The sequence below is a fragment of the Pollicipes pollicipes genome, unplaced genomic scaffold, assembly GCF_011947565.3.
Source record: "Pollicipes pollicipes isolate AB1234 unplaced genomic scaffold, Ppol_2.1 Scaffold_954;HRSCAF=1104_pilon_pilon_pilon, whole genome shotgun sequence".
NCBI lineage: Eukaryota > Metazoa > Arthropoda > Thecostraca > Pollicipedomorpha > Pollicipedidae > Pollicipes > Pollicipes pollicipes.
Genome location: NW_023597097.1, coordinates 3249 through 25000, shown reverse-complemented (window position 1 = coordinate 25000; position 21752 = coordinate 3249). Strand labels below are relative to the sequence as shown.

At 55.4% G+C, this 21752-nt stretch overlaps 2 protein-coding genes across 2 annotated transcripts in view; both read right to left on the bottom strand.

The window, feature by feature from the left end:
* LOC119114528 (uncharacterized) overlaps positions 1-6446 on the bottom strand; it is a 16988-nt gene extending 10542 nt beyond the window's left edge. Inside the window, exons 1-9 of the mRNA XM_037238629.1 lie at positions 6429-6446; positions 6016-6066; positions 5700-5836; positions 5037-5275; positions 2886-3016; positions 2361-2565; positions 1876-2009; positions 1374-1498; positions 204-381 (exon numbers count right to left, since the gene is read on the bottom strand). Of these exons, the coding sequence (XP_037094524.1) occupies positions 204-381; positions 1374-1498; positions 1876-2009; positions 2361-2565; positions 2886-3016; positions 5037-5275; positions 5700-5836; positions 6016-6066; positions 6429-6446 (1218 nt within the window). The remainder of the gene's footprint in view (positions 1-203; positions 382-1373; positions 1499-1875; positions 2010-2360; positions 2566-2885; positions 3017-5036; positions 5276-5699; positions 5837-6015; positions 6067-6428) is intronic.
* Positions 6131-21552, bottom strand: LOC119114529 (uncharacterized; the record flags this gene model as incomplete). The annotated part of the gene is made up of 22 exons (XM_037238630.1): positions 6131-6158; positions 7325-7388; positions 7769-7830; positions 8563-8782; positions 9074-9350; positions 9797-9960; positions 10390-10425; positions 10919-11025; positions 11908-12079; positions 12456-12561; positions 12986-13102; positions 13843-13982; positions 14438-14579; positions 15652-15872; positions 17173-17335; positions 17736-17882; positions 18462-18692; positions 19233-19357; positions 19670-19841; positions 20479-20573; positions 21322-21334; positions 21443-21552. Coding segments are annotated over 21 exons (2846 nt in total), but the record flags the coding sequence as incomplete, so codon positions are not given.
* Positions 21553-21752: the final 200 nt, after the last annotated feature.

Genomic DNA, 21752 nt, shown 5'->3' with positions numbered 1-21752 from the left:
GTCTCGATAAAGGCATGTTGCTGAAATATCAACCCAACTATGTCTCCATTTTCTTGGTTTTTCTCCGAGGAATTACGCAAACACTGCTATCTTATTCATGTGCATAATGTTCCCCGCTAATGCACTGAACAACTTACATAAGTGAAACGTGTCACGATCAAAGCGCTGCTTTGATATGTCAAAATAAGCTACCGGAAACGTACCACCAGTGCGACGCTGGAGCCCTTGAAGAGCACGGTGAGGGACGAGGCGTTGTGCTCGGCCGAGCCGTTCTCGTAGGTCATGTAGGGCGGGAAGATGACCACGGCGCGAGTGTCCTCGCCCTCCAGCCTGGACGTGTTGCTGTGCCGCATTATCAGGGAGAAGCCCACTTTCTCGTCCCTGCGGCAAAGAGCGGGGATGGTCGTATGGTCATATGGTATGGCCAGGTACAGAGCTGCTCTCTAGCCTCTTGCGGCCCGAGGTGGGGAGTTACGGTTGGATGGTGATGATCAGGGACATTTCAGCTTCTTGGATACATTCCAGTCCTTGCTGGTCGCGGGCGAGGCCAGGATGGCCAAGGATGAGGACGCCGTCTTTCGCCGACGGTCGGCAGGCGACACCGACGAAGTGTCTCGCTGTCGGTGGTTGCCGGTGATCGTGACCTTCCCCAGCGACAGCATTTGACTCACTGCCACCTTACTAACTGTTCTGGCCACCGAGCTGAGAGCAGCCGATGCGCCTGACCGCCATCTGCTCCGACCTGTCTTTGGAGAGCTGATCATGCGACATTCCATGCTAAGAACTCATCATTTGTGTTAAATAGTTTGTCTTGTGTTTTTATGCTAATCTCCAAAGTTTTGGCTAGATCGCATCTGGTTTGCACATCACAGCATCGTACAGCCTGACGCCACGGTAAGGCTCCCTTCAATTGGCTGTTTGTCTATGGTGTAAGCTAGCCGCAATGACCAGGAACAGTGCCAGCGCCCTGGTAAAAGGCTGGGCTTAGATTGTCCCGGTGGTAGCGTCTTTCGAGGCCAAATGAAAACATTGTAACAACGTCTATGGATCAAATTAGTATTTGCCGTCCAATTTCGACCCTTCATTTTTCCAAAATCGAGGTGTCCTCCGTTCTGGTTAACTTTTGAGCTACAACGTGATCGATCCATAGCTGAAATTATAATCTAACACAGGAAAACAGCAGGGCAGCGACTACAGTTACGCGTCAAAATATGTGCCGCGATCAACCAATACTGACACCGGAACCAGATAAAACGACGCTTCAACTGGCATTGTCACTTGGGACCACTAGGAGACTCAGCCAGCTGCGTCCCGCCGCAAGCGAGTCGGAGCATGTCCGTTCCCCGAGGAGTTTTGATGACAGCTTGACTTACAACTCCTTGTCGTACTGCTTCTTGAGCGGGTCAGCCAGCACGAGCTCGGTTTCCAGTTCGATCTTTTCCGTGCCGAGCACCGTGGCGGTGACGTCCTGCTTGTCCACCATGATGGTGTCTCCGAGCTGAGGGCATAGTGCACATTGGACACCCGACAAAAGCTTCTAGGCGGCCAGCAAACACGGTGCTTCAGCTGATAGGGCAGAGTCTGCTGAGGTTTCCATTCAGCAGGCATGCGCAGCAGTATCTGCAAGGAATCGCAGAGCCAGGCAGGCGTCAGAGGATTATATGCTGCGCTTTTTGAGTCTCTGTGGTGCCTTGTTCGACAGGCAAGTACACCGGCATGAACAAGACCATGAACTGCTGCGCCCGTAGAGCTTGTGCCGCCTGTTGAGCGCGAGCGAACAAAGAGCGCCGAGAACGAACCATCACAAACGGCGCCGCCTGCTCTGGCCGCGCCTCGGCCATCATCTGCCTGTAGCCACGATCTCGCGACTCTCACCCGCAGCCCGATGTGCACCGGATGGGTGGGGGTGGTGCGGAGCAGGGGGTGGTCCGTGATGCGCAGCTCGACTTCGACGTCGACGCCCCACTCCGTCTCGCCGCCCTTGCCTCGGAACAACTCACCGCTGAGGCCTACCGGCATAGGTAGGCACTGTCCACCAGACGCCACGTGCTCCACAAATTGTTGAGGGGAGCGATGAGGGTAAGAATGATCTTCAGCTCATTTTCACACAGGCTTAATGCTCAAAATCCCAAATCTTAGGGCAGTCTGGTCCGTCCGAGAATATACGATGCGCCTCGCCTAGCTGTAAACTGCATCTTGATGAGCATAACACCGCTTTTGCTTGCTTTGGTTTTTCATAATTAGTTCATCGATACTTTACCTTGCCCGTGCTCACCCTTGTTTCGCAGCACCCATCTCTCCATCCATACCACATTTGACACTTCCTACTATGTCTCGGTCGGATTTGCCGTTAGTCGTACCCAGGTTGGTCACGAAGCCCAGGTTGACCAGCAGCGTATCGTACTGCGTCGGGTGCGTGATGTTGGTGTTGGTCATGGTGAAGTTGAGGATATCCTCAGTGAGCACAGGCGCGCCCAACACGTCCAAGCCAATCTTCTCGCCGTAGCGGATGCCGTGTACAGTGAAGTATGCTCGCGTGGGGTCGCTGGGTGTAGCCACCACCATCTGGACACAGAGGGCAGCAGTGAGCACACGCCATAGCCAAGACCCGCCGCAAACCCTCAGTTACTGTAACGTTGGAACGACTCGCAACGTGCAGTATGGGGCCAATCACCCAACGTAGCTGCGTCCAGTGCCAGGCTCGCATTTGGGCTGCCATCAACGTACACCTATAAAAGGGATGACCAAAGCAAAAAGCCGCATCCCACCGCAAAGAGCTAGGCACAACTGTCAACTTCCAACTTTCCCAGCGCCCAGGCCGTGGCTGCGGTGCAGGTGAACCAGTTGCTGACCAGAGCCGTACCTCGGCCTCGTCCACTCCGTACCTCGGCCTCGTGCACTCCGGGTGGGATGATGAGTCGGAACGGCACCCAGACGTACTCGCCGATGCTGGCCGACGGCGTTGGCATCGTGGCATTCAGCTCGATCGTCTTGTTGATGGCTATTTTCGGAGCAGCTAGAACGAGAGGACCGCTGTCCGACATTGTGACATTGAGACCGGGTGTACAGCTGCACGCGTTCATAGCAATATGACACAAGAGCTTGAGCCCGTGTAGCGGAGTTCGAGGGCTGTAAATTGTTGACCTTCAAGCGAATGTCGGAATTTTTCCAAACAATTTTGCGGCACGGTCACGTGCATGAGGTATTAGTTTTGGTGTTTGACTGAGGCAATTATTTTAATTTTTTGAGCGAATTATTTGAAAATTGGGAGTTTTCAAGTAATCAATCTTTCATAAATGCACGGATTCTGCAGAGGACAAATGGTCAGTGCTGCTTGGTTTGGAACAGCGACAACTTTCAACTGTCCGATATTGTTTACTCATCATGCTTTGTCTCTCTGCTTACTTCCCCTGTCCGCTATCGTTTTTTTTGCTTCGAATATCGTCTCTGTTGGCTGGTATATGTACTACAATCTGTGCGCTGCACCAGCACAGCTCATATTTCCACAATCCGACAAGGACTAGATTCGCCAGCTATGAATTCGATATTTCCATGCCGGCTGCACGCTAGTGCCGCTGTCAGCAGTCGCACATCCAACACTTATCGTCTCTTTGCCGTTAGTTCTGCAATGCGTCCTAACTCTCCTAGCACCGTCCTCTGTGCACGGCCGAAGCCAGAGGCTATCCACCGTCGGGAGCCACAAATACATCACACAGGAAAACACATGCATACAGACAAGCTCGCAAGACGCAGGGTATCATCATTTTGGATTGACAATGCAATCATTTCTGGCTATTCTGCATTGAGACGCCGGCTATAACATGGCATATCACATATATCCAAACTGGCACATGGTACATATGTTAATATCCAGAACAATGACGTCTTTATGCTCCTGAACTGAATCACGGAAAATTCAGTCATGGTGACTGGTGCGACGTTTTACTGCACTTCACCACAATGCATCAACTGCCTTTTCCCTTTTTCATGGTCAAGAATGAAAGGGTCGGTTAGCAAATCACCACGCCATGTGCCCTGAGGTCGGTAAGGAACAATGAGTCGTTCAAGGTTAGACAACTTCTTTCAACCGAAACAAACATCATATTTTATTAAATAAGCTCGCTTACAACTGTTCATGTACTTTTCAGTGAAAAAGAATATTTCAGTCAGGACAATTTATCTGTTTAGTAGATGTACTGCTCAATACGTCGTTGTTTGATTATATTATGGTAATTTGCACACTATTGATTCAAAGCCAATTGATCGCCATTATGTCTGGAAATCGTGCTCACCAACGCCAGATATGTACGATTCGACGCATGTGTTTTTTGCCTTGATCGCTGCATGACAAATGCAAGACTAGGATTTGAATTACGTTTTTACGGCGTCACAGATGCCTCAATGACCTTGAAACAATCTCCCCGAAATTGTCCTCACATCTTCACGGCGTGTGCCTCAGAAACTAGAATGGCTTGGGTCTTATGAAGGTAGGCCTGCGAACTGCACCGAATGATCTTCAAATAGGTTATTTCAGGTCAACACCCCATCCAAACGTGGAACACTCCTTTTAAGCGTGATTACCTCAGTCTATCGTTGGGCGCATCCTAATAGCTGAGGTCTGATCTAGAAGATTTGCGCAGTTGTAACGGAGCGTCCTCGGTAAGTATCTGCGTGCCATAAAACCTACTGACGGCCTCGGCCAGGCACTGGCAGGTCTGTAGGCCGGGTCCGTGTCCGGTGTGTCCGATCGCGAACAACATCAGCCGGCTTCAGACACGCGCTCGGCCTGCTATTCGCTCGGGCCGCTCATGCAGCTGACGAGTAACCAATGGCAGAAGCGGGCCGCCCGTCACGTCACGCGTCCCGTCCTGACCTCCGCAGAAGCCGCCAAACGTCCGCTTAATCATCTAGCCTGCAATTTGCCGACCAATGTATTGGCAACTCAGCTGCTTGCGCGGCGTGCGCGGGTCAACCGCGCGGACGCTTCTGCATTGACGTCAGCGCAGCCGTCACGGCGTCACGGCACGGGCACTCACTGGCCTGGTAGTTGTCGTCCAGCGAGAGCGTGGTCGATTCCGCGGCGAGCTCGTTGTCGGCGCCGTCCAATAGCTTAACATCCATGCTGACGGCACCGCCCTGCGCCATCGCGGACGTCGTGGGCACCATGGCCACGCACGCCACCACCAGCTGATTGTCGGTTGCGTTCGAGTTCTGCAGCGACTCGAGCCGCGTGATGTCGTACAGCGTCAGGTCGGCTTGCGTGGACAGGTTCATGCTGCGGGCGGCAGCGAGCGGTCTTAGTAGTTCGCGAGGGAGAACCTTAGAAGAGCGGATGACGCTGCAAGAATAGGCGGATCCCGCCAGCACATTGCCTCGACGTCGCTCGTTCTAACGCCGGTGCGGTGAAGAGACCCAAACCGACGGGGGGGGGGGGGGAGGGGGCAGGGGAATTGGCCTCGAACATGATCATACACAAAACGCTGGTTTGGCCTCCGGCTATGATGCAGTGACATGATCAACGACAATATGCTGCTGACAACGCACACTTTGCACTCCACTTCCAATGACAGCCATTTTACCAGTTAACAGCAAAATCCAAGTTTGACAACAGTTGAATCGTTTCCTTCCTCCGCGCCGATCGGCCACCTCTGCCCTCCGAGGCCCGCAGCTGTTCCAGTCAGCTGCCTCCCCTTACTCACGTCCCGATAACGGTGTGAGACAGGGTGGGGCGAGCCTCACTGGGCCACAGGCCGAACACGTTGGCTCCGCTGCGCACCGCCGCCGCCCCCGTCACCGCCCACTGGGTGGTGTCGGCCGCCGGGTGCACGCACTGCACCTGTGGCCGGGCAGCACACGTCAGCCGCCGGGTGCACGCGCTGCACCTGTGGCCGGGCAGCACACGTCAGCCGCCGGGTGCACGCACTGCACCTGTGGCCGAGCAGGACACGTCAGCCGCCGGGTGCACGCGCTGCACCTGTGGCCGGGCAGCACACGTCAGCCGCCGGGTGCACGCACTGCACCTGTGGCCGAGCAGGACACGTCAGCCGCCGGGTGCACGCACTGCACCTGTGGCCGAGGAGGACACGTCAGCCGCCGGGTGCACGCGCTGCACCTGTGGCCGGGCAGCACATGTCAGCCGCCGGGTGCACGCACTGCACCTGTGGCCGGGCAGCACACGTCGCGGGAGCGCGCATCTCACGCTCTAAGATCGGTTGGGGAAGTGCTCAGTCGAAAAATTTGGCCTGAAGGTTAATGAATGACTTCCCATTCAAGTTAATGTAAGCTGGCTTTTCGTGAAAAGCTTAGAATGGGGTGCAATTCACCAAAAAACATCTCAGCATGTCTTAGCAAAGCAGCACTGATGACTCTCGCTGTCGCTCATCAAATCGTAAAGCCACTACAGCCACCATTTTGCAATATACACTTACCACTCTTGGGGAAAACATTCCTTAACTTTTGTCTGGACCGTCCAGTACTTCTAAAAGCTGCCGCATACTGCAGTCAGCTGCTCTTTATCCCAACCCAAGCGTGATCATTTGAAAACAACTTGTCGAAAATTTCCAGTGGCTTAATGTACTAAGGAGTTAGCGTGACAAAAACATAAAGTATCTTCAAGGTACTATTTAGGTATAAAATCACCATCATACCAATAGTGATGTGTTTAGATACCGGCTACCCAATATGCTAATAGTTCAGATAATTGTTCTGTATTTATTTGGTCCCAGTATTCCCTCCTTCCTTATATACATTGGGGAGCTCAGAGGAGCATTGGGAGGGGGACAGCTCAAGTTAGCATTGAGTGTTCAGGCTCCTCGAAAGCATATCACGGGATGCCCTGCACGGGAGGCCTCCAGCAGGCTGATCAGCAACACAAGCGTCTGCACGTCACACAGCGGCGGCCAGCGTCACCGGGAGGCAGCGGCACAGCGCCAGGCGACGGAGACACGACGCTCAGCTGGCTGAGCGGGCGGGGGGGGGGGGATGCAGAACCGGGAGGGAGAGGTGTGCCCTGAGAGGAGCACATGGCTAGCGCGCTGCGTAACGGAGCGCGTCCAAGTAACTGAGAACTCAGCAGAGATGTCCGAGTCGACCCGGACCGGTCCGGGTATACCCTCACAACACTGCACGTCAAGTTCAAAAGAGTAAATGAGGTGAGTTCTTGTTTCAGGCAGAGGTGACATCACAGACGGGTGACCGTCGAGCGATACGCGGTAAGACAGTGCGGACAGCGCCCGCCCAGTGGTATTTCAGGGGCGCCCTGGTTGCGCAGACCCATCCCGGTACTTCATCAGCTCACGCATACGCAGCACTTTCGAACACTTACCTTCAAGGTGCCGTAAAATCCAACAGGGATGTCGATTATTACATCGACCACTGTCGGGACTGATCTGAGGGCGGAGCAAGGTCAGGCGTTAGGCCACTGAGCTGTGGTCAGCGAATGCCGGTGCGTTGGGTGCAGCCGGCGACATCCTACGGAATGGACGGACGTGGTGCAGATGTCTGCGCCCCGATCACCTCCTATGGACGGTCGTCACATCGGGAAGTGGGAGCGGTCAGACTGAGTACATTCGCTTTTGGGTCTCTGATAGATAGCGACCGAGTATTTTCGACGCATGCAGCTACTAAGGTGCCTGGATGTGTAGGAAGTACTCCATCCCTGGCATCGTGTTGGGCTAAGCACAAATATCCAGCGCCGCCGACAGTCAAACTAACGACTACCGACAGGGGAAAGACAATGTCACCCGACAATGCCACACTAGCAGCGTACCTGTAGATTGTGCCTCCGTCACGAGGATTGAGTGCCATATTGAGACCACTCCCCGATAGGGCCTGTGAACGGCGGCACGAGCTCAGTCAGCTCCCTGACCCTGACACAGCCCGGCGGCGTACACGGACGGCTTCAGGATAACGAGCAAGGGGGCCGGGACCGCTCCCAACACCCAGACTCGCTCACTGTTTTGGTCAGGCTGGCGGGTTTGGCTTACACCTAACTCTTTCAAGGTTTGCCGTTGGATACGCCCTTTGGCGCAATGGCAAGTGCAGGGATAAAGAGTCAGGCATGCATGGATAATTAAGGCAAACAAGGGCAAGGACACAGTGGTGCTGCTGAAGTGGTCAAATGCCTTGATTAAGGCGTTTGGATATTGCCGGGAAATTAACTTAGGTACGGTCGTCACAAAAATACCTAATATAAACCCAATGCCGGGAATAGATCTGCGAGTGAAAAAGGCGACACCGGCGTGGACATAGGCTGTGGGCGGGTTGCCAGCTGCTGACCTTCGTGGTCAGTAGTTCTGACTGCGTCCCTCACGTCTGAACGGCCAGAATCAACAGGAACGGAGTTTTTGAGCATTCGCATCGCGTGAGATCTAGTTCGCTGCTGAAGTTTTCTTTTGAGAGTAATAGTGCTAATGCGAGGCGAACGAAATGAAGACGAGCACGCTGAGCACGCGCGGGAACGACATCAGTACGTGGTGAGGCACCATAACAAGTTCTGAACGTTACACTATCAAGTGCGGTAGCCGCGTTAAACGGAGCAAAATGTCCATGGACGGTACCCACACTCGTGAACGTGCCGCTGAAGGAGATTTGACTTGTGATAGAGGAACCGATCTCAGTGGCGGCGTCCTTCTTGCTGGTCGTGATGAGGTCGAAGGTAGCGTCGGCCGGCACCGCTCTATCGGCGGGAAGCAGCGCCTGAACAGCCGCCGACACCACGATGTGATTGTCTTCCGCGAAGTCGTGTGTCGTCGCAGACGATTCAAGCTGAGCTTTTCCCTGCCTGTCAACGGAAGCGTGGGGTGAGCATGAGCTTTGTGGATGTTTCGCCGCTCGCCGCGCGTTTGTTCGCTGGCGCACGTAAAATATGCCAAAATTGTGGTGGGCCTGGTGCCTAAAATGTACCCCGACCTATTTGTATTTCACAGGAATTTATCGTACTTCTTCACACGATGACGTAGGTATGGACACGGATGCGTCACCAATCGCACCATCTCGTGCTCGCGTGATGCGCAACGGCTCGCCGCCAACGTTCGACGACGGAGGGGTGCTTGGTGAGTGGCTGTCACCGTACCGACGTTGGTGACCGGCCCCAGGTCGATGGTGCAGCTGGAGCCCAGCTCGCCGCTGCTGTCGACCGCGAACGTCGGGTACGACGCCGGTGTCTCGCCGTCCGCCAGCTGGTCGGCGTTCAGCAGCCGGTCGCCAAGGCAACCAAAGTTGCGGCCGATGCGGCGCACAATCAGCCGGTCCACGCGGAAGGTGTCCGGCGTGTTCGATGTAGCGGTGACGCTCCAGGTGGGGCTGGAGCCGCCCGGCGGGATGTACACGACGATGTCCACCAGGTGCACCTGGAGGCGCACACGCGGTCCGCTGGTGAGACGACAAGCACTCCAGCCCGCTGTCGCGCGCGCGTGGTGATACGACTGGTTCTGCTGCGCTGGCCGCGGCAGGGGAGCTTGCTGCTCGCTTCCATCTGCGTGCCACATCCGCAGAGTGGCTACGGTGCACACGCTGAGACCATGAGCCGGCCCTTAGTAGGTCCCGTGTGGTTTCATGCACCGCATTGGACATGAGACATGTAGTGATGAGGAATGGAGGTAAGATGATAAAACATTGGCATGGTCGAGTTGAAGCACAAGACTTCATAATCAACTGCAACTTCTTTTCAGCTGGTAGTGACGACGGCCTTTAGTAACGTGGTCCTAATACCTCGCGCGCTTGCGCGACGAGGTGGCGTGGTCGTTGCCAGCAACGGCTGCGCGTGCACCGACACCTGCCGTCTCCACCTACCCACCTTGCCGTAGGTGAGCGTGCCGGGGGACGGCAGTCCGAACCCGGGGTCGCCCGAGTCGGTGCTTCTGTAGGCGGTGATCACGTCGGCCATGGTGAGGTCCACGAGGCCGGCGAACAGTGTGGACGAGTCGAACTCTAGCCCGGCCCCCGGCTTAAAATCAGTGGCTGCAGCAGGCAGAACACCGCAATGAGCGGGCGGCACGCGAGGGCGCAAGGGCCAACCCACGCCTGGTCTGACCGATTCACCGAATCCGGCGTCACTACAGGCATTGCTCCTTCACGGCGACAGGGGAGCGCTCCCCTGTGATACCTCGCCACGCGTAGACGACAACCGTGTGGTAGGGGTCCTCGCTTGTGTCCAGTGTGGGTACAAGCAAGGGCAAAGGCAAGCCAAGGCGTCAAGTGGGCCGCCAGGAAGCCGGCCGCCCACTTGCCTTCCTGCTCCTCCGAGCGCACGCTTCCGATAATATCATTCCGATGTATCCGACGGTCTTGTTAAAGCGAGAGCGCGGATTTAGCGTACGCCGAAACATTTACGACACTTGGTATCCGCCTATGGCTCGGGGCTCAGTTTCGCCGCCAGTAACTGCTTACCATCGAGTGTTTGGCCAGGCATGATCTGGGCCACCGCTGCAATCACAGAAGCAGGTCATTAACATTACGTGTTATGGGCAATGGCAGTGGCAAAGCGTACGCAGTTTACTGCGCACGCTGCGCCAGGTGCATCTACACAAGCCGGGGGTCATGCAACCAGTCACATTACTGCACTTGAACACAGGTGATTTTTTTGTTATTCATGACAAATGGTAAACTGGATTCTGTAGATATTTGATGGCAAGTTGGTAACCATCAGTACTCAGACGAAAGTTAAGACTGGTGGCATGAGTAGTCTTAACGTGCACCGAGCTTTTAAGCCAATTTCCCAATCTGCTCGGACGTGAACATGACCGGGAATGAAAATGAAAATGCATCCCACTGCGGGTGGATCCTAATTTACGCTGGTGAGACAATGGCGACGGCCCACCGGCACGCCACGCAGCTCTCCCGTCGCCGCGCTGGGACTGAGCGCGCCAAGCCGATGGCTCCGTGGCGCGTGCGGGTGACACAAACGGCGGCGGCTCACCGCGCACTTTGAGCTGGCGGTCCCGCGGCAGCTGACTGTGGTGGGCTGACGCGCACGTCAGCGGCAGCGAGGTTATGGCTACGTCCTCATGAACCCTGCTGTCGTTCCTGTTGGCGGTGAGAGTCAGGGCTGGAGTTTATACTAGTCAACAGATGGCGCGCACCGCGCAGTGACGCACTGAAACAACAGCTAGGTTGTGTGTTTCCCACCCGGGCTTCGAACGATTCACTTCGCAACCCTGGGTAGAATGTCACGGAAAGTCAAGGAGTCGTCTGAAGGGCTGTCGGAGCAGAAGAATGTCTTGCGCGGTGTGCTGCAATGCATGCTGATTTTCGGCCGTTCGAGAACGCAGCAGTTCAGTCACGGGATCGCTAAGATTTTTGAAGCACGTCAGTATTCTGAGATTCTGGTGACGTGTCTTATACGCATTTGTGTTGGTGAACTTTGTTTGGTCCGATTCATATTTAGCAGGAGTTCTATTTAGACACTATTTCATGAATATGCTTCCGCGTCAGTCATGCTGGGTTGGTTCGAATCACTATGAAAAAACAAGCTTGATTCGAATCATGACACGGCTTACAAACAATATGAGTCAGTGTAGATTCCGTTTCTGCGGAAGCCGGTGAAGCGAAGCGTCGGCCTGGGTCTCACGCACATATATCTGCACCACTGTCTGCAGCCATCAGATTCAGCCATCCTTGAGAGCTGTTTTGGCTCATCTTTCCTTACCCGATTCAATCCTAGCCGAAACGATATCACACCTAGGCACAAGTTTCTAATAGGTCATTAACGATGGGGACACGGCAGTGACCTGTGCCATACATTATTCTGAAAACAAGTATGCGCACCTTGATACAGGAAACATAGCGGAAGTGGCATCCGCCCATCCAAAGTATTAAACATATCTCTCATGACACCCCTGGTCCATGCGGGCAAGAATATAATGCTACGGCTGCTGTAAAAAGCTAGCTGTAGCATGTAAAGCTCACGTTTTGCCGAATGACACCGTCACTCCGTCGGTGAGCTTGGCGCGTGCACAAGGAATGTGCTTGCCGACCGCCACCACGTGGACGGAACAGAACTTGACCTCGTAGCCCAGCCGGAGGTCATTTGTGAACTCAACGGCGAAGTCGGCATCCGTATCAGAGACGAGATCATCCACTGGAGGAGCGACCGGAGCCTCACACAAAGCAGCACTGCGCTGCCACGCTGTGTGCCAGGCGCGTGACGCCAAGCCCATGGCGTGCAAGGCTCGGACAGGACCAGCGCCTGCTCGGGCTGGGTTGTGTCGTCTCAGTCACTCCGTCCGGCAATGCCTCATCACGATCACAGTGGCAATGAAGAGCACCTGTCAGTCGACGGCCACGAGGCAACAGATACCATCACACACCGCTCGCACTTGAGGCCGGGCGATGCTCTGCGAGCGCGACACCTCTTGCCTGGTCAGGTCACGCACCATGAACAGCGTCCTCAGCGGGAGACAGAGACAGAGTTTCCAAACGACGGCCGAGGAGAGCGCAAGCAGCGCGCGACGTACCCGGGTATTCGATGAGCATGTCGATGCCGAACTGGCTGCCGATGTTGACGGTGGTCGTCGGAGCGGAGGCGCTGACGGTCACGGTCGGCTGAGCGCCAGCCCCCGTCTGCGTCAACGGTCAGCGGGTCATGGCGCAGACGGGTCACCCAGCGCACAGCACGACACCGTGGCCAGTGGGTCACGACAGAAACGCCAACAACAGGTGTGACAGCAGCTGGTTATGTCGTTCGTGCTCAGGTCATAAGATCGCTCATAAGGCCAGGTCGTAGGGTTGCTGTTTATCCGTAGTGGCAACAAGTTTAACCCAGGCCCTCGTGACCACAAAGTGGTGCAGGACGCCCCCTCCCGCCCTGCCCCGCCCCGGCCGATCTTGAGTTCAGCATTGGGTCAGAGCAGTGTCGCCTAGCCCGCAACGACGCTCCATTAGCAGTAAGGCAGCACGGCGCAACTGTTCGGCACGCGCACGGTTACACGCGGCTTATCTGGCTGTCACGCATCCCAGCCGCCCAGCGCCGCTGGGTGGCACGTACCCCGGTCACGTTAACAGCTGCGAGACTGACAGCGCCAGGATTGGCTGCTGGGGCGCCGTCGGTGTCGGCCCGCATCGAGAGACGGAACACCAGCTCATAGCCGACAGCTTCCGTCGTCTGCAACAGACGACTGTCAGTGGCGTCGGCGCCGACGGCCAGCAGCACCGCCGCGAGGCTCGCCAGCGGCATTGCAGGAGCAGGGGAGCTACCGAGCACCGTGAAGCGTCTTCAAGGCTCGAGAATCAGCGCGCCGACAACAGCGGTCGGACTGGTGATTCGGAATGGTGGTTCGCTGAACGTCAGTGGAGTACCGGGAACAAGCCCAATCTTACACGGATCCACGGCGTCGACCCCAACTGAAGCTGAACGCCTTCTGAATCAAGCCATCTTTGAAGCTGTATATTTAGCTTAGCTACAGAAGTCATTAACTCTGAGCCTCTATTCAGTTATATCATGTAAGTTGTTAAGTGCATTTGCAAAGAACATTGTTCAAATAGATAAGGCGGTAGTGATGGCCCTATTCCTCGTAAAAAAACGGGAGAATGGAGAAATAGATGCGTTAATATTTCGGCAACAAGTCTTTTTCAAAACTAAAGCAGAACACGTGAAGGTGTCCATTCTCCTGGTTGAACCTCGACGAATAAAGCTATTACTACTGTCTTACCTATACCATGTGATAAAAGAGCATTTGTCGCCATGAAGAACAATGTGTGTGCCAAGAAAATACTTTGACACATTGCATCATTATCACAGCGCATGCCGCAGTTTCAAGTTTCGCTGGGAGGACGACAGCGTTTTTGCAGTACACATTTTTCTACACAATAGTTTCCAAAAATTAATCACAGAGCGACGCTCACGATTTCCTCAATGACGAGGTTGGAGATGGTGATGGTGGCTGAGGTCTCGCCATCAGCCGGAGTCAGTGTGACCGACGAGGTCTCCATGTAGATGATGTTGACGCCCTGAGACCACACCTCCACGTCGCAGGCGCGGAGTCCTGAAGGGCAGCAGGGCCGGTCAGCGGCAGGACGGCGGATGTGGCGCAGCGCTCGCCGCTCAGCGACGAGCGGTGCTTAGCGAGCGGCCTGCCCGACGGGCTTCTAGGCACTGCGTCGCCACCGTGACGCGCCAGGAAGCATGACCTGTTAGCCGGACGGGCTCGCCGCTGGCCGTGCATCGCGCGCCATGTCTTGAGGGGTGCCCCCGGTCACGATCACAGCGCTGTACGATACAGCGCGTGCAGGTGCTTACCCATCAACACAAAGCCAACAAGCCCAGGCCAGCGCGCCGCCGGTCACACCCTACAGAGGCCAGCACGCCGCCGGTCACACCCTACAGAGGCCAGCACGCCGCCGGTCACGCCCTACAGAGGCCAGCACGCCGCCGGTCACACCTACAGAGGCCGGCGGCGCTGACCAGGACCCGGGGGCCTCTGGCCGCCGCACACCTGACCTGTAACGCTCGTAGTGTCCAGGCTGATGTCTGCGCTGGGCACGACGCTGGGACCGGACGGCGCCATCGCCTTCACCAGGTACTCGACGGTGCTCTTGGCGGGGACATCAGTGCTGGAGCTGTGCACTTCGTGCCAGGAACTCTGTCGGTGGCGCAAACAGGCATGATGGGGACTTGGGTGCTCTGCGTGCGTGGTAACTGCTGCGTAGATATGCATGACATTCTATTGGTGGAGAAGGACCTCTCCAACGTAGAGAAGATGCTGTAGATTTTATGGACCGGGAGAATTTTCAACGCCACGGAGAAAACCAGGAGCATGCGCGATACGAAGGAGCGTCCCGCTTGCTGCAGTACAAATACAATGGTTCGGGAAGTGTGTGGTGTTGTGACTGGTGAGGGATACATTGTGATTTGAGCTGATTTTAACTGACTTTTACTACAACTTTGAGCAATAGGCAACATACTTTCAGACACAGCAAGTCAGCAGTCCAGGGCTCCGTCATCAACAAACACCTTTAAACCCAGTGAGCCGCTGCAGCCACTGGGATGTACCATGCTGGTTAACACTTACATAAGTTGTTCAGGGCATTAGCGAAGAGCATTATTCATTATAGATAAGACAGTAGTTCTTGCCTTATTTCTCGGAGAAAACCAGGAGAATGGAGGTATAGTTGGATTGGTACTACGGCAACATGCCTTCATCGAAATGACGACTTCTGCGACATTTCGACTTCTGCTATTGTTTCGATGAAGGCATGTTGCCGAAATATTAACCCAACTATATTTCCATTCTTCTGGTTTTCTCCGAGGAATAAGGCTAATACTACTGTCTTATCTGTCTGATGAACACTCACATCAAGACTGAGTGAGCCACTGCCGGTGGGCGCTGCGCCCTCTGTCTGATGAACACTCACATCAAGACTGAGTGAGCCACTGCCGGTGGGCGCTGCGCCCTCTGTCTGATGAACACTCACATCAAGACTGAGTGAGCCACTGCCGGTGGGCGCTGCGCCCTCTGTCTGATGAACACTCACATCAAGACTGAGTGAGCCACTGCCGGTGGGCGCTGCGCCCTCTGTCTGATGAACACTCACATCAAGACTGAGTGAGCCACTGCCGGTGGGCGCTGCGCCCTCTGTCTGATGAACACTCACATCAAGACTGAGTGAGCCACTGCCGGTGGGCGCTGCGCCCTCTGTCTGATGAACACTCACATCAAGACTGAGTGAGCCACTGCCGGTGGGCGCTGCGCCTTCTGTCACGTCGATGGCGATCGCGGTCGACACCCCGCCGGGTAAAGAGCGGTCTGATAGGGTATCTTTGGCCTTGACGAAGATCACAAGAGTGGCCTTCCCACCCACTGCCGCATGCTCAGTGGCGAACACCGGAATGGTGACGTTGGCTACTCTGGATGGTTCTGTCGCGGCAGAAGTGGCTGAAAGCGAGGGGTTCCGCATCAAAACGAGATTGCGCTATATAGCATTGAAGACATTGAAGACAGTCTCGTTGCATCGTGACACGCCGTCAGATACAATAATCGCATCGGAGCGAACAAAACGTAGGGCATAGCTCTTAGACACACTTAACCCTCGCACTGACAGTGGTTGGCATCGACTTCACCCTGGCAGGGAGAGGGAGCAGGGAGCATTTGGGTAAAGCTCCCTTAGTGATATCTCCTACAAATCCTAACAAAATTTATAAATAAAATTTTGTGTCAGGGGGCAACGATTCATCGGTTTAAATTTCACTTTTCCGTACTTTATCAGCTTACTCCAAACGGCGCCTCTTGGCTTGTCAGCATAGATGTACCCTTCTCAGATGTTGTAAGAACTATTTGCACACAAAACGTGCTACCCAGGATGTTTGACACTTGCTAAAATTGATCTTCAAAGTCACTTGCTGTTTTCTTTAAGCACAAAGTGTGCCACTTTTGACTGACAGGAGCTTTGGATGGTTCCGGAATCACTATGAAGAAAACCTCACCTTTAATTTCGAGTTTGGTCAGTGATCCATGCTAATCTTCCTAAGGTCACAGCATCATATATGGGTACGAACATAGTGCTCACCGGAGGAGTGGACTTAACTAAAAGTTAACGAAAAAGAAGTGCAACGTAAATCTAGACACGAAGCGAGCTCAGTCGAGTTATCATCCTGACATGTTCGGTTTGTCGTTTCCACTTAAAGGTGTGCAAGTGACATTATGGGGTGAAACGTCGAATAGGACCGTCAGATGTTGGCCACGGTAACGTGCTTCAAATTACAATCGTTCGGGTCGAGTTCGGTTATTAACCTATGATGAACTTCGGTGAAAATGAGCTAAGGAACTAGAGTCAAGATGGATAAGGTTCTAAGATATCAGTGTTTTAATGGAAGGTCACGGAATGACGTCGTTTGGTGAACAAACTATGAAAACTGCAGAAAAGCACAGTTCAATTGCGTTGCCGCATACTTTGACCAAACTATACCGAGTCACTGACCTGACGTGACCTTAACTTCAAAAGTTCGGGGTGTGCATACGCGGATGTAGGATAAAATGCTTTAGGAGACGCGCTGGCCGTTCTCTAGCTATTCCCAAAAATTCATGGAGCGGGTACCTAGACTCCATGTCAGTGCGAGGATTGAATACCGACGAAAATGATCTTATCAAGTCACACCTGCCGCCACCAACACGTCGTGAGGGCCAGAGCACGCAGACATCGCCACCCGACTGATGTGGGGAGGTGAGTCATACTCACAATCTCCTGTCTGTCTGAAGGGAATGTTGACGCTCTTGAAGCGCGTGATCAAGCCCGACCTGCTCTGGACCTGAGCCACCTTGTACTTATCAGCGCTAAACTGTTGTGCACCTACGTAGGCGGAGCCCAGCTCGACAAACGTGCCACCGATACTCAGAGCGTCCTGCCGAAGGTCAACCCATTTCAGCAGCTGACACAGGGAACATTGGGCGACTGGAAGACGGATTGGGAGAGCCTCAGCTACCGGAGACTGCTCGTGGGCAAGAGTTGACAACGGATGTCGCGGTAGATTTATTGTGATGCGTTCTGAGGGAGCTCTATGCCCTCGCGCTCTCGACTCTCGTCACTAGCGCACACATGCACTCCTGGGGGGTTTAGTGTGATCGTGTGTCGGCTTCGCCTTTCCCTCGCCAGGGCATCTGCTTGGCGTTTCGTACCGGTCACAGTACATTCCTACGACCGTCGATCACAGCGCGACAGAGGTCTGGCTAAGCTCGCCCCACTGCAGGCATCAAGAGGCCCTCCTCCCGCGCTGGCGGGCGCGTGGCTGGTATGCAACTCACCTCGTGCATTGAGTGAGTGACGTAGGCCTCCACGTACAGCTCGCCATACGGGGCCAGCACGCCGATGGTAACAGCGCCCTGTCCGGCCGAGTACTGCGCGATGCTCAGACTGGACTCGACGGCCGTCACTGAGCCGAAAGCAGGAATCTGCGACGACAGCGCCGTCACAGTGACTAACGCACAAATCCCATACAGCGGCGCCCACGGCCCGCCACCAGTGTACGCAGCTCACAGCTCACGCACCGGCGCGCCTCACAGCTTACGCACCGGGCCAGCTCACAGCTCACGCACCGGCGCACCTCCCAGCTTACGCACCGGGCCAGCTCACAGCTCGCGCACCGGCACACCTCCCAGCTTACGCACCAGCGCAGTTTACAGCTCACGCTTGGGCGCAGCTCACAGATCACGCACCAGCGCAGTTTACAGCTCACGCTTGGGCGCAGCTCGCAGCGCGTGCACCGGCGCAGCTCACACACGGGCAGCTGAACACCTGAGCCGGTCCTGCCCCACACTGCGATGGTGCCATCCCCCTCTCCTGATCGGGCGCCTGCATTAGCTCGGCCGGGTAGCTGCCCCAGTCCGTGCCGGTGCTTCCCCTCGCTCGGCCGGGCAGCCCTGCTACCGAGGTCAGGGTTTGGCCGGGTAGCTGCCCCAGTCCGTGCCGGTGCTTCCCCTCGCTCGGCCGGGCACCCCTGCTACCGAGGCCAGGTGATCCGGGCCACTCACAATATCGGTGGTGGTGGAGTCCGGCGTGAACTGCTCCTGTGACACCTGCACGTAGTTGGCCGTGTTGTACTCCGCTCCGGCGCTGACGTACTGATTGGAGCCTTGCGTCACCTGCGTGTTGTGGATGACCAGGACGCCGAAGGAGATGCTGATCAAGCTGGCGCCCGCGGAGCCGCTTGCCGGCTGATCCGTGTTGGTCAACGAGCCGAGATCTAGCACCACTCTGTCTCGCTGCGGAAGGTCAGCATACGAAGGTGGAGATGCACATGTCATGTAGAGCTGCAGACGCACGGGCCATACACGTGCGCATCGTTGACACCTTGACGTAATGCATTGGGATGATTCATGAAAGATGCAAAACGCCCGGAGCATGCTGTTCTATGTTACATTTGATAGAGTTAGAATCATTGTTGGATGCCATCAGCGATGCATAGATATAGCTGTTTGAAACGCAGCTGTAGCTTGGTCCCTCGACAACGCGACTTTGAACATTTTTGTGCATACATTTTAGTGACTTGCATATATTTTCCATTTGGGGGGGGGGGTTCGCACAAGTCGGACGTCACGCTTGTGGTAACCAACTAGTCACCTTTATTGGCCCAACGCAACACATCTGTCCGTCGCATTCATTGATATTGAACTGGAATAGACTGCAAGTACTTCAAATACCCCAAGCTCACTCAGAGCCATTGTTCATCAGAACGTCGTGGTCAAGTGCTGCCAGCACGCACTTACAGCAGTCTTGGTCAAGTGGTGCCAGCACACACTTACCGCAGTCGGAGTGATGGTGTTATGATATGATGTTGGTTCGATACTCCCGAGCGCGCCGGCACTGCTGGTAACTCCTGAGCCCTGATGCGTCACCGCGGCCGTGACGATTTCGAACACCGTGTGACCTGCGGGTCAAACACCGCGTTCACATCCCGCACTTGTCTTTGCGATGGACTTCTGAGCTTACTTGTCGGCTTGTCCGCCTCCGTCGTTCTCCATCTCACAATCGCATGCCATTGGGGCGATCGCATCCCAATGTGTGTGACAGAGGACACCCTCGGTCGTCAAATGTCTCCCGCACGGCTCTAGCGCCACGCAGCACCGGCCTCAACAGCGAACAGAAGCGACTTCGGCTGCAAACTGGAAAACGGTTGCATCACGTCAGCTACCAGAGACTGAAGGCCGCCGCAAGACAGCCGTCCAGACGTGAGGCTGACCTGAGTCCAGATCGGCTACGAAGATCTCCACCTTCATGTCCATATCACTGATGGTCGGAAGCGTGATGTCGAACCTGTAGGTGATCAAGTTGCCAATCTTGGGTGTTATGTCACCAGTTGGAGTAAGCCGTACCAGCTCCATCGCCGTGGATTCGGCCGAGGCGCCTGCTGACTGCAGAGGATGAGACATGGTCGGTCCCGGCGCCGGCGTGGGTGGGACGAGTACCGTCTGACAGACCTCGGCCCGTGTGTGACAGCCCGATCGAAGCATGGCACACCCTGGCCGATGCCTGACAGACAGAGTAGCCGGCACATGACAGACCTCGGTCTGAGCATGACAGAGCTCGGCCGAAGCATGGCACACCCTGACCGATGCCTGACAGACAGAGTAGCCAGCACATGACAGACCTCGGTCTGAGCATGACAGAGCTAGGCCGAAGCATGGCACACCCTGGCCGATGCCTGACAGACAGAGTAGCCAGCACATGACAGACCTCGGTCTGAGCATGACAGAGCTAGGCCGAAGCATGGCACACCCTGACCGACCGTGAACAGCGCGTGGCATACATCGGTCTGAGCGTGACAGACCTTGGCCGAGGCATGGCATATTCTGGCCGATGACTGACAGGCTGTAGTCGGCGCGTGGCATACATCGGTCTGATCATGACAGACCTTGGCCGAGGCATGGTACACTTGCGCATGGCAGACTAAGTCCATGCATGCAAACCATGCCGACAAAAGAATCTGAATGAAGGCAGAGTATTACAGCAATTTTTGAAGATCCCGGCCGCGTTGACCAACGATCTCACATCTCGCTTGGCGCGCGTCAACTCCTCTAGCTCGGTCGGGGGCGGATAGATGGCGTTCGCAGCGCCAGTCTCGATGTTCTCGGCTTCCTCCAGTGCTTCTCGCAGTTCCGGAATCCACGTCCACAGCGCGGAACAGCGTCAGGTTCATGACGTCACGTCGTGGTGTGACGTCAGCGTCCACTGGAGGCTCGGCTGGCGACACATATCCGGGGTTTGCCGGTTAGCCTTGTTCACGGCTGCTTGCCAGCCGGAGCACTGCCTGCTGGTACAACTGATCATCCAGGTAGGGGATTCCACTCTGGCTAATGGCCCTGCCCTGGAGCGTGCTAAAATAACACGTAAGTGATGCGCTCGAGGCGATTGGTATGGGGAAATACAGCGATAGCAAATCACTGAGAAAGGTTGCAATCCGGATGAAGCTGCGGTGGCGTTGGCGATCAAGAGAAACATAGATAAAAAGGCATTGTCGTCGATTATGGCCATTTGAGAATGAAGGGCTGGCTTTCATAACACCCTCTCTTATGATTTCGTATCCTCTGTTAAGTTTATATCTACTCGAATTTTGCAGCACGTGCGTAAATGTTCTTTGCAAGAATGAAAGAATTACATAAACCAAATCGGCGCATAATTTCTAATGCACTTGGCCAGCCAGAGATACCGGCAGACTGACGACCAGCAGTACAGTGCGGAGCGGCGCTGCCGCTGGGGTGAGACAAGATGTGCCACACGGCGTTACCGCTAGGGTGAGGTGAAATCTGCATCACAGCGCTACCACTGGGGTGGGGCGAGATATACAACACGGCGCTGCCGCTGGGGTGACTCGCATCACGGCACCACGCTCACCGTGCGCCTCCACCTGCAGGCGGTAGCGTTTGCCGGGGTGGAGTCGGCTGAGGTCAGTGACCGTCACCAGGCCCGTCTCCGGCTCCAGCCGGACGGCGTCCTCGGGCAGCTCGGACGTCACCAGCCGGTACTGCACCACGGCGCAGGGGCAGCGCGCCGGCGGACCTGACACGCCCAGCGGACACGTGGAGCCCAGGTCGGCGTCGCTGGCCTGCAGCTGGTACCGCAGACCTGAAGAACACCCCAGATGGCGTTACGGACCAGCAGCTGGTACGGCAGACCCGAGAACAGCCCAGAGGGTGTCGCAGGTCAGCGGCAGGAACGACAAACCTCAGGATAAGCGGGGTTCAGTTCGGTGCCGCTGGTTTGAGGCTGGGGCCTAAGGCCTAAGAACATATCAGGTCGGCGCACAGGTCTGCTGCTGTTATGAG